The sequence below is a fragment of the Lactuca sativa genome, chromosome 4 (assembly GCF_002870075.4).
Source record: "Lactuca sativa cultivar Salinas chromosome 4, Lsat_Salinas_v11, whole genome shotgun sequence".
Classification (NCBI taxonomy): Eukaryota; Viridiplantae; Streptophyta; class Magnoliopsida; order Asterales; family Asteraceae; genus Lactuca; species Lactuca sativa.
This window is the reverse complement of record NC_056626.2, coordinates 163014570-163028104: the sequence shown is the minus strand read 5'-3', so window position 1 is coordinate 163028104 and position 13535 is coordinate 163014570. Positions and strand designations below refer to the sequence as shown.

Here is a 13535-nt window from a genome sequence, read left to right as displayed (position 1 = left end):
ATATCGTAGATATCATAGATATCACATATATCACAAATCTAATGCAAACAATTACTTATAAATGATATCATTAATTGTGATCTACCTCTTTGTTATAATATACAGTCTCGGTTTCAATGCTTTGTTGCCTATCAGCTTGTCACATGGTAACACTTATTTATGAAATAACAAGTTCCTCAGAACCTGTCACGACTCATTACTAGTTATACCCTATTGCCTCTTATTACAATAATAATCATACCTTATAATATAATCACAATAGAATTAACTCATAAGCCATTAGCTAATTCTCTTTTAACGAGTATCTCTCAAATATTATGGTTTATAACCCTCACAGTTTTGACTAAATCTTTAATCATAAGATTTACTCATAATCTCACATATGGGTACGTAATAACACTATATCACGAACATCTGTAACATATATTCGGGTCTCTAAAGTCTCCTTATATATCATATATATCAAAATTACAAAGTAACAGGGTAGAGTATACCTCAACGAATCTTGTACGTGACCTCGTATCTTCCGTATAACGGTATATCTCCTTTGTTTAAATGACACGAAGTGTTCATATTTATAATCTAAGCATGCCACGTTGTGGGATATATGTGTTAGGTCGTGGTGGTCAAGTAAACCCCAATTTCTCCATGTGTCACACTCTCCCGCCAAGTGTCCCGATAACTTGCCTTATACCATGTCATGGTGAATCTTCTACCATATCCTGGTGATCATATTGCCATGTGTCGCTCTTTGGTTTACACGTGTCTCGGTGAGTCATTTATTTTCACGTCGTGGTAAACACACCACCATGTTATGGAAATCATAAAGTTGATAATTGACTTTGACTTCCGTTGACTTTCTCAAAATAGAAACATACTTTCATCTCAACATCAAACGGACATAACTTTCTCACATGAACTCCGTTTTTGACGATCTTTATATCCATGCATTCATCTTTAAAAAATATATCACTTTCTCAACTCCATTTTGCTAAAAAGCAATACCTTGTTTAAAGCAAATCTATGCTTTATTTTACTTACTAGTCTCACATCAATTTACCTCTTTCGAAATAATACGTGTTACGAAAAATAAGTGTTACATCATCAAAACCGAAATCTCATAACTACGAATGAAGTTGTTGCTTGAGGATTGATCTAGAAATGAGAAATGGTGTAATAATCTCAAAAAAGACATTAGATTTGATATATTGATTTCATATTAGAAGGATTTCACAAACCATAGACCATGTAATGAATAGATAAGAGAAAAATTATACCTTATGAAGCTAGGAGATTGTGATAATATGACTAGTTTTCACTAACTAAACTTGGAGACTCAAACAACAAGGAGGATGAGAAATCACCATCATCTAAGCTCTCCATAACTAAACAAAATAAATTGTTTAATTAATCAGGGGAGAAGAGTTTCTCATCTTAAGCAATTTTTTTTGAAAATGGCAAGAATGGTCCCTCTAGACTTTGCTTTTACCACGATTTGGCATGGAATACTAACTACTCCTTAAAAATTTATTTAAATATCATTTGACCAAAATTTATGACTTTCAAGTTCTATTTGGTCAATAAGAATAAAATCTTAACTTTTCTAAATTGACAACTTTGGTTCGTATAGCATAACTTTGTCAATTTGACTATCAAACTTATAAATAGAGTTATCAATATTTTTTACTATTGTTGAATTAAGTTATATCTAAATTTTTTTAATTAATTTTATTTTTTATTCATTTCTAATTTTTTTTCTAAAAAGGACAAAAACTTATATGTCAATTTGACGATGTTACATTCAACACTGACAAAAGAGCAAAGGTCAAACTGCTCAGTTATCTCCAAAACATTCGATGACCAAAGAAGAAAACAATTTTCCTAAGAATTCATTTTTTGTATAGAAAATTGAAGCAATAAAGAAGATGATGAAAAAGGAGATATAAAACCCTAATAATCGAAGGCTTTTTAAGAACACCAAAAGTTAGGATAATCATATTATTGTTAAATCAAATTAATGTGGTGAGATGGTTTGAATGCGGATAACAATTATGTGTCAAATATAGGCACGTATACCAACATAGAATAGATGCACCCATACAATTTACGTATGGTAATGTCATCTTTTGCACACTACCACAATTCAGATTAAGGATCAAGTGTAGACCCATATCAAAGCAAACAAAAAGCGATACCCAAAAGTATAGGCATAACCTACGAACATAGAGTTCCACTTCTTGCAAAATTTGGGAGACATGCGACCCATACATGTTCAAAATATATATTAACTATATAAAGACAAACCTATACTATCCAAATATACACAAACAACCAACTCATCACATACAAGTATATCGTATGTAAGATACTTACTCTCTATAATCTAAGTATTTCGTATTCATAAATACCTTTGTATGCAATATCATAACACATGATCATTTACCTTTGTACGCTGCACTTCACTCAAAATAATAACTTAGAGCATCTACACCGGGCATCTACACCGGTGCAAGTTTAACATCTTGCAAAAAAGCAACATGTGATTTGATAGATTAAAATAATATTATAAACCTACTTGCAACTTGCAAGTCTTTTAAATATTGAAAGATGAAGTCCTAAGTGGCAATCTATATATGCTTAGTGGCATTGCAAATTTTTTTTGAAAGGCCCGATGTGGATACTCTTAACTTTCACATAGTATTTTTAGGATAATCATAACCCTTTCTTTCGGGTTCACTTCACAAGTGATAGTGACAATGCTATTTACCCCAAGCCCAACTAACCTTGCCATGGAGATATAGGGTGATGTTTTGTCAACATCACTTGTGTTTAAAACCGTATTATTTTACTTTTCCTATAAGGTAAGGACTCACATGCATCTTTTAGCGGAATAGGGTTATAATTAGCATTTTTGTGAAACACAAGGACAAAAATGGGTCCTTTCAAATTCTTCCCCACTCTCCACGCACCTTCATCGGCCGCGTTTTGACTCGCAAAACCAGAAACTCGGTTTGACAAGAAATGTTTTTACTCCCCAAATCAGACCACCGATCTTCCAGTCTTCCTCACATATATATGAATGAAGACGAGAAAACGATGGAACGGAATAACTACGAGAAAGCGATCATAAATTCAAAAGTGTTAAACGTGGAGTGTGTGCGCAGTAGACTGACATGACTGGCCGGTGATTTCGTCATCTTCTCCACTTTTCTCATTCTTGTGTGTGTATATATATGTTGGACCCCCAAAGCATATTCTTTCATATCCACCAAACTCTGTTTTTCCCAATTTGTCTCCGTTGATTAAGAAAACCCACTTCAGTTTCATCCGGAATAAACTGGAATTAAGATGGCACTTGTAAAAGAAATCACGGGGTGTTCTATAGTGGAGAAGTCGTCATTTCTTGGTCACCAAAATCGGGTTCAATTTTCTGTAAACCCTGTTAGGTTTCCGCTTGATAAAACGAGGTCGAGGTCAAGTAGGTTGAAGAAAGGTGTTAGAACAACGAGTCCGGCGGTGGTGGCAGCAATCAGTGAAGATTTGGTCAAAATTGTGAGAATTGAAAAACCGGTCACGTTTAAGGTGAGAGCTGTGTTGACTGTTAGGAACAAGAACAAGGAGGATTTTAACGAGACAGTTTTGAGGAAAATAGATGCTTTTACCGATCAGATCGGGAGAAACGTTGTTTTGGAGCTTTACAGCAACGATATTGATCCAAGTAAGCCAACTGTTCGATGATATGCCTCTGTGAATCTTATCATTTTAATTCAAAGCCAAAACGATTAACAAAGAATGTTCTCGAATTGGGTTTTTCATTCTCTCTTACTAGATTACGTTATTAACTTTCTAATCAATTTCTATTTTTTGATCTTGAAGAAACAAGAGCTCCAAAGAAAAGCAAAGAAGCTGCGATTAAAGATTGGTCAAAGAAATCGAATCTAAAAACTGAAAGAGTTAATTACACCGCTGATATCTCGGTGGATTCAGAATTCGGAATCCCTGGAGCAATCACCATTACCAATAAGCATCAAAGCGAGTTCTTCTTAGAGACGATCACCATTGAAGGATTTGCATGTGGTCCTGTTCATTTCCCCTGTAATTCATGGGTTCAATCCACCAAAGATCATCCAAAACCCAGAATTTTCTTCTCTAATCAGGTAAATTCAAGACTTTTCCCACATACATACATTCCTAGTCAAATCTTGATTATTTTTAAGTCGTTATTATTCAACTAGTAAAAACCAGCAGCCAAAGAATCCTAAAATAAATCAAGAAAGTCAAGATTCAAACTTTCAAAGTCAAACCTTAAATTTCCATCAGATAACTTATCACAAGTTGAATATTCCCTGGTCTTTAAAAAATACCCAATTTGGATTCAAAGTCTTTCGCTTTCATTAATCAAATTATAACTTTCTTTTTTCCTATTTGCAGCCATATCTGCCTAATGAAACTCCATTAGGATTAAAGTCTTTAAGAGACAAAGAGCTTAAAGATTTACGAGGTGATGGAGATGGAATCAGAAAGTTGTCAGATCGAATCTATGATTACGATGTTTATAATGATTTGGGAAATCCCGATAGAGGAAATGACTATATTAGGCCTTCACTTGGAGGTGATAAAATCCCTTATCCAAGAAGATGCCGAACTGGACGTGTACCTAGTGATACTGGTATATTTATTTATATAAATATAAATATAAATTTTATGGTTATATTCATTTGATATATAATATATATTTTATTATTTATAGATATTAAAGCTGAAAGTCGTGTGGAGAAGCCATTACCGATGTATGTTCCAAGAGATGAACAATTTGAGGAGTCAAAAGCAAATGCATTTTCAACAGGGAGATTAAAAGCTGTGTTACATAATTTATTGCCATCAATAGTGGCAAGTATTTCTAAAAAACACGACTTTAAAGGGTTTTCACAGATCGATAGTCTTTATAGTGAAGGAGTTCTTTTAAAATTAGGGCTTCAAGATGATCTCTTGAAGAAGCTTCCATTGCCTAATTTGGTCACTAGGTTACAAGAATCTAGCCAAGGTGGTGGCCTTTTAAAATATGATACCCCAAAAATTCTTTCAAGTAAGTTTTTTAAATTACGGATTTATGATTATATTTTTAAAAAAAATTGGAAATTTACGAATGATTATGATTTTCAGAGGATAGATTTGCTTGGTTGCGTGACGATGAATTCGCCAGACAAACACTTGCGGGGGTGAACCCGGTCAGTATAGAAAAGCTCCAGACTTTTCCGCCTGTCAGCAGGCTTGACCCTGATAAATATGGCCCACAACAGTCTGTTCTTCGGGAAGAACATATTGCGGGCCATCTTGATGGAATGACAGTACAACAGGTAACATTTTTTATATTATTTACAAATAATAATAATAATAATAATAATAAAAAAAAATAAAAAAAATAAAAAAAACTAACCTCTTTCATACTATTAACTTACAATTATTTTGAATGATTTTATAACAGGCAATTGAAGAAAATAAGCTCTTCATAATCGATTACCATGACATATACCTACCATTTCTCGATCGAATAAATGCACTCGATGGACGTAAAGCATATGCAACACGAACAATCTTCTACCTAAATCCATCAGGCACACTCATGCCAATTGCAATCGAGCTCAGCCTTCCACAAGCATTACCTGGTTCAGAGTCAAAGCAAGTAGTTACTCCGCCGGTTGACGCCACCGGAAACTGGATGTGGCAGCTAGCCAAAGCTCATGTATGCTCAAATGACGCCGGCGTCCACCAACTCGTGCACCACTGGTTACGAACACATGCTGCTATGGAACCTTTCATATTAGCTGCACACAGACAACTGAGCGCCATGCATCCTGTCTACAAGCTTCTAGATCCTCACATGAGATACACGCTTGAAATCAATGCTTTAGCTCGCCAGAATTTGATCAACGCTGATGGCGTCATTGAATCCTGCTTCACTCCCGGACGTTATTGTATGGAGATCAGTGCCGCTGCTTATAAGAATTGGCGTTTCGATTTAGAAGGTCTTCCGGAAGATCTCATTAGAAGGTAAACAATCGGTTTATCTTATCCCCTTTTCGATTCCAATTTTTTTTTTTGGTTCAATTTCTGTTCATCTGACCTAAATTGGTGATTTCTACAGAGGTATGGCTGTTCGTGATTCAAGTAAGCCACATGGTTTGAAGCTTTTGATCGAGGATTATCCGTATGCTTCCGATGGGCTTTTGATTTGGGAAGCGATTGAAAACTGGGTTAGAACTTACGTTAACAGATATTACCCGGATTCCGCTCAGATCTGCAACGACAGGGAGCTACAAGCGTGGTACGCAGAGTCAATCAACGTAGGTCACGCCGATCTCCGCCACGAGAACTGGTGGCCGACGTTAGCCACAACAGACGACCTTACATCCATTCTGACAACCATCATCTGGCTCGCGTCGGCACAACACGCGGCTCTCAACTTCGGTCAATACCCATACGGTGGCTACGTTCCAAACCGGCCGCCGCTAATGCGGCGGTTGATTCCCGATGAAAACGACCCGGAATACAAAAGCTTCCTTGACGACCCACAGAGGTACTTCCTATCGGCGTTACCGAGTTTGCTACAGTCGACGAAGTACATGGCGGTGGTGGACACGCTATCTACTCACTCGCCGGATGAGGAGTACATCGGAGAAAGACAACAGAGGTCGACGTGGTCCGGCGACGCCGAGATCGTGGAAGCGTTTTATGGGTTTACGGCAGAGATTCAGCGGATTGAAAAGGAGATTGAGAGAAGGAACAATGACACGTGTCTAAAGAATAGATGTGGTGCTGGGGTTTTGCCATATGAACTGCTTGTACCCAGTTCAGAGCCTGGGGTAACATGCAGAGGTGTTCCAAATAGTGTGTCGATATAAATTTTTAATTTTTAGGCTCGTATTTTTTGAAAGTAGTATAGTAAGTATTATTTTTGTTTATTAAAAATGTAATATTGTAATGTATATCAATGTTCTTAGATGCACGTTCTAGGTGTGCATGTAACATGTAAAATTGTGGTTAAATTCTTAAATAAATGGTCAATGGTTTAATTAAATTATACAAAGCCAAGAGTGAATGGGTTGAAGGTATCTTTGGAAAAGCCAGCCGTAACATAGAAATTAGTAGGTGGAAAATAAAAACAAATTAGTAGCAGTTGAAAAGTAGAGATTTTAAACTTTTATTTGTATAAATAAAATTGTGCCATAAAAATGATTATGATAACTTTCAAAAAATAAAAAATGACATAAAGTATAAAATCTGATATTGTCGAACATATTAGTAGAGGTTCGCATCAGGTCGAAAAAGAATCATTCTAAACTGGTTGAATATCGATTTGTTATGAACTCATGAACTAAACTTAGACTGAATATAAAATAACTTTTCAGAAAAAAGTGAAAGATATTGATTTTGGTTTTATTGTCGGAGAATAATCGATTATTGAAGAAGATTAAAATTGAGGATCGAAGTCCTATTACTTATATTATGATATAGTTTTATATTTTTAATCGATAGTAAAACAGAAAGAGTCTCTCGATAGTAAAACAGAAAGAGTGTCTTGTATATGCATATTTAACCAGAGTTCCTAATTAAACGACAATGTAAAACGATATGATTATAAAATGTTAATCATCTAGGAGTAGTCTTTGGGATTTGTCTGAATAAGGTAATTATTAATTTATTGTTTTTGGTATCATATTATCGTTAATAAACAAATCTGAATGTTTTCATTGCACAAAATAACTTTGCTTAACACTTTTGGATAGATTTACTTGTTTGTTATATTTTGGTATCTCGTAAACTGTAATATTCTAACACTAAAAAGTAATTTACATATTAATAGAAGATACAAGTTATTCCATGAACCTTTTTTTAAAAGAAAATGTAAGTTGACTTAAGAGCATTGGGTGTGGGCAACAAGATGCAACACCACCTCACATGTCACATAAGCAAGTGGTGTTATAACAACAAGTGAGGAAATGAGCAACAAGATACAACAAGATGTAACACCAACATTTTGAAAATAAATATTTTTATTTTTGTATTTTTTTTTTACTATTTCGTTTTTTTTAACTTTTTTTTTTTTAGTTTTTTTTTTCTTTTTGCGTTTTTTTAATAACTAATATATTTTTTTTTATAAAACATATAATTTTAAAAACAAAAAAAAGACATAATATTTAAAATCTAAAATCCGATTACAATTAAAAAAACATAATTTTAAACCTAAATTAATAACTAAAATAACATTGAAATCACTACTAAATACCACACAATCAACCCAAATATTTTTTCCTAATTTGTTCTTTCATTGCTTGTAGCACCGCTAGATCAGCAGGTGCTAAACCATCCTCGCTTGTCCGAAGAATTGACAACTGTTGTGTCATTAGTTCCCTTTCTTTTTGCTCCCGCTTCTCTCGTGCCTGACTTTCCAGAAATTCCAAATGACGACGTTTCAACTCATTTTTTTCTTTTATTAATAAATTATGTTCGTCGAATTTCGCTCTCATTTCCGCCGCATCTTTTGCTCTCGTCTCCACCTCCTCCATATGTCTTGCAGCGCGCCTCGCTTTGTCGCGTCCGGGCGGTCGTCGTGGTGGGGATATCTCTTGGATATCATCCGGGATCTCATCGTCATCGGCGTTTAGGTCGATGTTAGTCCGTGCGTCCGACACGTCGACCGAACTAGAATTGCGAGACCTTTGGGATTGAACCTCCGACGATGTAGGCGTTTTATTCCACTTTGGATCCGCTCGCAACAATTCTCATGATTTTTCAAAGTCGAAAACATGACCCATTTCGACCCGATATTGTTCCTTAGCAGCTTTGAACAAATCAAAGTCGTTGGTTCCACTTTGTTATTGCGCCGCAATCCGGTTGTAAATACCGTTGAATTTGCTGCCGCTTAGTTATCATACCCCATTTGCTGCTCAACATGTCGTTGTTGCGATACGGATTTTTCCTTAAAATAGCGTGAAACTTGTCGAGCACCGCCCCCTAATAAGCTCCTTTTTTCATTCCATTTCCGCGAAGTTCGTCCTTTGAAGTAGCACACCAAGTCGCCGTCAAAGCGTATTCCTCCTCCGGTGTCCACCATTGTGGAACGTCTGCATTTTCAGATTCCACCGCTATTGATTTCCCTTTTGATTTTCCTTTTCCTTTCCCTTTCCTATTACTCCCCGCTTCCACTTGAACTGTTGGTTGTGTTGTAGACGACGGTTGATTGGTTGTTTGTTGCATCGAACCAAAAGTAGAGAAAAAATTTTGTTGTAAATTTGGGTTTTGACCAAATTGATTTTGTTGAACGTAAGGTGAGTTGGGAAATTGCAGTGGCGGTGAAGCGGGATTGAAAGCGGCACATTGGTATGGTATTTGTGGTGAACCTTGAGACGACAAAAGGTTAAAATAATTTTCGTACCCCGCAAATCCGAGAGGCGAGGTTGTATTTGAGTTTGATGATGGAGGGGGGGGGGGGGGGGGTGTTTGGGTTTTGCTCCATTTTTTGATTAACAAAGTGTAGAAAATATAGAGAGGATTTTAAAAAGATATATAAAGTGTAAATTAAAAAAGAGTGTATATATATATATATATATATATATATATATATATATATATATATATATATATATATATATATATATATATATATATATATATAGGTAAAAAGATAAAAAAAAAAAAGTTTTTTTTTTTAATTGAATTTCGACCGTTTCAAAACGGTCAAAAAAAATCAACGGTAAAATCTTCGCGTTTCACTTCGTCATAACGCCCACGAGATGTCCTCGACGAGATGCAACGAGATGGGGGGGCGGTGTTCCCCCGTCATAACGCCGTCGTCGGCTGCCACGTCACCGCGTCGCTTCTCGTTGATGTCCCATACCGTTTAGTCTAAATAAGTAATCTCAAACAATCCCTCAAATATTATTGATGATTTACATTAAGTAATATAATTAAACTTTAATAAAAGTAATAAAATGGATATACTTGTGAAAATGAAATAATATCGGTATAAATATTTATTCTTCATAGTAAAAAGTAAATGCAAATATATTTAATAATAATAGCGTTCAATGGTATACATTCCGGCCAACAGATAAGACATACACTCGCCGCTATTATCATTACCTATCAAAAATCAATAATGTAGGAGAATAAGTCATGTAATATTAATACGTGATATATATTTGTCTAATGCATGTATTGTGTCCTAAGTCTATTAAACTGTTTGATATGTAATAATGACACTATCATTAGTAATAGTATGTAACTATATGTAATTGACTTAGTCATATGTTTTTATAAAATAATGTCTATATAGGTTCTTTGAAGTTTATTGTTATTTGACATTTTATATTATGATAAATTCTAAAATTAATAACAATATATATATATATATATATATATATATATATATATATATATATATATATATATATATATATATATATTATTTAAAAATTTTTGTTCAAATGTTAATCATTTAATTGTTTGAAATATTTGAATCTGATATACATTCCGGCTACATGAGCATCGCCTCTCTAAGAAAGAGAGAGAGAGAGAGAGAGACCACACCCATTAACCGTGATATCATCCACGTCATTAAGTGGTGGGGTGCACGCTATGTTTAGGCGCCACATTATCCCCACCACCTAACTTGTAGTGTAACCACGTAGACTAAGATACCCATTTATTCCCTACATTATGCATGTTTTATTTGTTGCACATGTGGTTACAAAAACTAGTTTTTGTTACAAACGAGGATACTAACATTATTTAGAAAATTATATAAAGTCCTAATTAATATTATTATTTTGCCCTCATCTCCATCTCCTTCGTAATAGAACCTATACTCAAGCAAAATTCAGCTGATAATTAAACTATAACTAAAACAAAATCATGATCTATAATGAAAACCCCACAAAATCAAAATCCTTTATATATACTGTACACATATGTTTTGAGGAAATAAGAAGTTTTTGCACTAGGATCAATGCAATTGATGTGCATTTCAATGAAAATGTAATTTGATGTAAAATCACTAGAAACCAACCATTCCCATTGGAGCTGCAACTTAAAGTGGCAGCAGAAACTTGCAATTGCTTGTCGTTGAACTTCATGGGACCTATGTTGGATCAGAGTTCAGGAGCAAATAGATTCAAGAAAGAATTGTTGAAAACCTTGAGATATATCAAAATAAGCAATTTCATTTCAGCATCATAAAAATGTTTCCAGTTTGATTGATGATCAATAAAGAGAATTTACAAAAATTTAACGAACCCATAAAACATGAAAGATTCTGGATAAATTTCCAATAAGTCTACTGTGAATAACAAGAAAACATCAACCTGATTTGTATAGAGATAAATACAAGACAAATAACAGAAAAGAGCAGCTTCCTAAATCTCTGAAAGATCGTTGTATCTAACTGCAAAGACAAAAAATATCAACACCTGTAATAACAATGGAAGATGAATAATTGGTTTTTCCAAAAAGTTTGATTTGTTATGGATTCTAAGCGAAAAGGATGAAAGATAACTTTTGATATGCAGGAAGGAAACTCGTAATTATTAATAGTAACAAAAAGAACGACGCCTGAGAGATTCGAACTCTCGCGGGGAAACCCCATGTACTTAGCAGGCACACGCCTTAACCACTCGGCCAAAGCGTCAATATGTTGATAATCGCATATTTTTTATATATGAATACGAGATATTGGTTTGATAGTTTCAAATGATAAAATTTAATATATAGTAACCAATAAAGTGTTAAATTATAGAAAGACGGTTTGATATAACATTTATTTATTCCTATTATATCATTATAATTTATATTGTAAAGTTTTAGTAAATTGACTAAATTTTAATAATATTAGTCAAATTAGGTTATAACCTGTGTATAATACGGTTGACAAAGTAAAATAACATAAAGATTATAATTTTTTTTTGACGTAATCATTTTATATTAAATTAAACTAAAAGTTCAATTGTCATCGTACAATGAATGAGATGGCAAACGGGCAACAAGCTGTGCCGCTAAGCCTTTTTGAATGGTAAAGCTAATTCTTTTAAAGACTATATCCGAAGATCTACAGATATAACATTACTATGCATGATTCGTTGTACTCTTTTAAGAAGCTCTACCGCATGCGGTGCGAGGAAACCAAACGTATTAAATGCAAATGGTATGAACACGTGTTGGTTTTCCATGCACGATCTCTTATGTTTGGTGACTTTGCTTGTGGCTGCTTTTAAAGCAGCATGTCCCGCTGTGAAACCCTCAACCATCAGGCCCACGAGAGGGGAGCAGGGTTCGACTATAATTATAAAAAATTTAATAAATTTAAAAACATTGTTTTTATACAGCATTGGATGTATAAAAATAAAAATCATAATAATTAAATTTGGTTGTATTACTATAATTGTAAAAAATTGATCCGCAACATCAAATAAAAAGTTGATTACAATTTAAGACAATTTGAAATCACTAATTTAGTTAGTTCCAGATCTTTTGCTTTCTGCAGCCTATTTGATCCTCAACAGATAACCAAAACAATGGTATATATGAGCATGCTAGTAAAAACCAATATTGTCCTTTACTAGAAATTCTTAAGACACTTGATTCTTTCTTAAAGTACAACAACACGAATTCTTCATTAATCAGTTTAAAAATATCAAACCAACCATTAATCAAATTCAAAACAAAGATCAGACAGTAAATAAACATTGAATTGACGATTCTTGAAGCTACACAACTGAACAAACACACATGTTATAATTAAAAAAATAAAAATAAAGAAATCATGGTGAAAAGAAAGAGACATGGAAGGCATTGGTGTCTCTAAATTTTTGTCTTTGGGAGTGAGGCAGGGATACGGCTAGGAGATGAAGGCAAAGGAATACACTATTAAATATGCAAGACTCTTCCAAATGAAAATTAAGACTTTTAGAAATGGATACGACTGAAAGAGGGAAGACGACAACTATAGGACTTCATCACTTGAATTTCAATACCTTTTGGGCTAATAAAAACCCTAGATATATTGAGATACATAGGAAATATTGGGGATTGATGCGATGGCGGAGGAGAGTCGGGAGACGATAAGATTCGAAGACAAATGTGCCGATATTTAAGGGATTTGGGTTAAAATATTGATTTTTATTCAGGTCGCTAATTTATCGGCTTATGTAGGCATAAAGGATCGATGGAAATTGGAATATTTTGATTGATTTTTTGGGATAGAAATATAGAGGAATGTTTGCTGATTTTTTGGGATACCATTAAAACAGATATTAGAATGAGCGGGAAACGGGGAAAGCAAATCAAGAATGAACTACAACATGCCACGTGGCAAAGATGTGGTTTAAAAAATTGAAATTTGTCATGTTAAAGACTCTTTTATGAAGAGAAATTAAGACTCTTTCATGAAGAGAAAATATAAATATATATATTTTTTTGATTTTGTAGTATAACGTGTTACTTTTATTTCTTTTATTATGTGAATTTATTTTGTCAAATAC

General features: G+C 34.1%; 1 protein-coding gene and 1 non-coding gene across 2 annotated transcripts; one reads left to right on the top strand and one right to left on the bottom strand.

Annotated features, from left to right (window-relative positions):
- Positions 1-2996: 2996 nt before the first annotated feature.
- LOC111921376 (lipoxygenase 1, chloroplastic) lies at positions 2997-7087 on the top strand. Its single transcript, XM_023916937.3, has 7 exons — positions 2997-3718; positions 3877-4157; positions 4432-4669; positions 4751-5086; positions 5164-5357; positions 5486-6051; positions 6146-7087. Exons 1-7 carry the CDS (start codon positions 3349-3351, stop codon positions 6900-6902), a joined length of 2742 nt encoding a protein of 913 aa, XP_023772705.1. The 5' UTR covers positions 2997-3348; the 3' UTR covers positions 6903-7087.
- A 4517-nt stretch (positions 7088-11604) lies between these two features.
- TRNAS-GCU (transfer RNA serine (anticodon GCU)) lies at positions 11605-11686 on the bottom strand. Its single transcript has one exon. It is a non-coding gene; the product is annotated as a tRNA-Ser (tRNA).
- Positions 11687-13535: the final 1849 nt, after the last annotated feature.

Bases quoted from the DNA above. Each gene is read 5' to 3' on its own strand.
- LOC111921376 (XM_023916937.3), top strand. From the start codon at position 3,349: ATGGCACTTGTAAAAGAAATCACGGGGTGTTCTATAGTGGAGAAGTCG. The intron at 4,670-4,750 runs GTATATTTATTT...TATTATTTATAG, and splicing joins ACGTGTACCTAGTGATACTG to ATATTAAAGCTGAAAGTCGT. The intron at 6,052-6,145 runs GTAAACAATCGG...TGATTTCTACAG, and splicing joins CCGGAAGATCTCATTAGAAG to AGGTATGGCTGTTCGTGATT.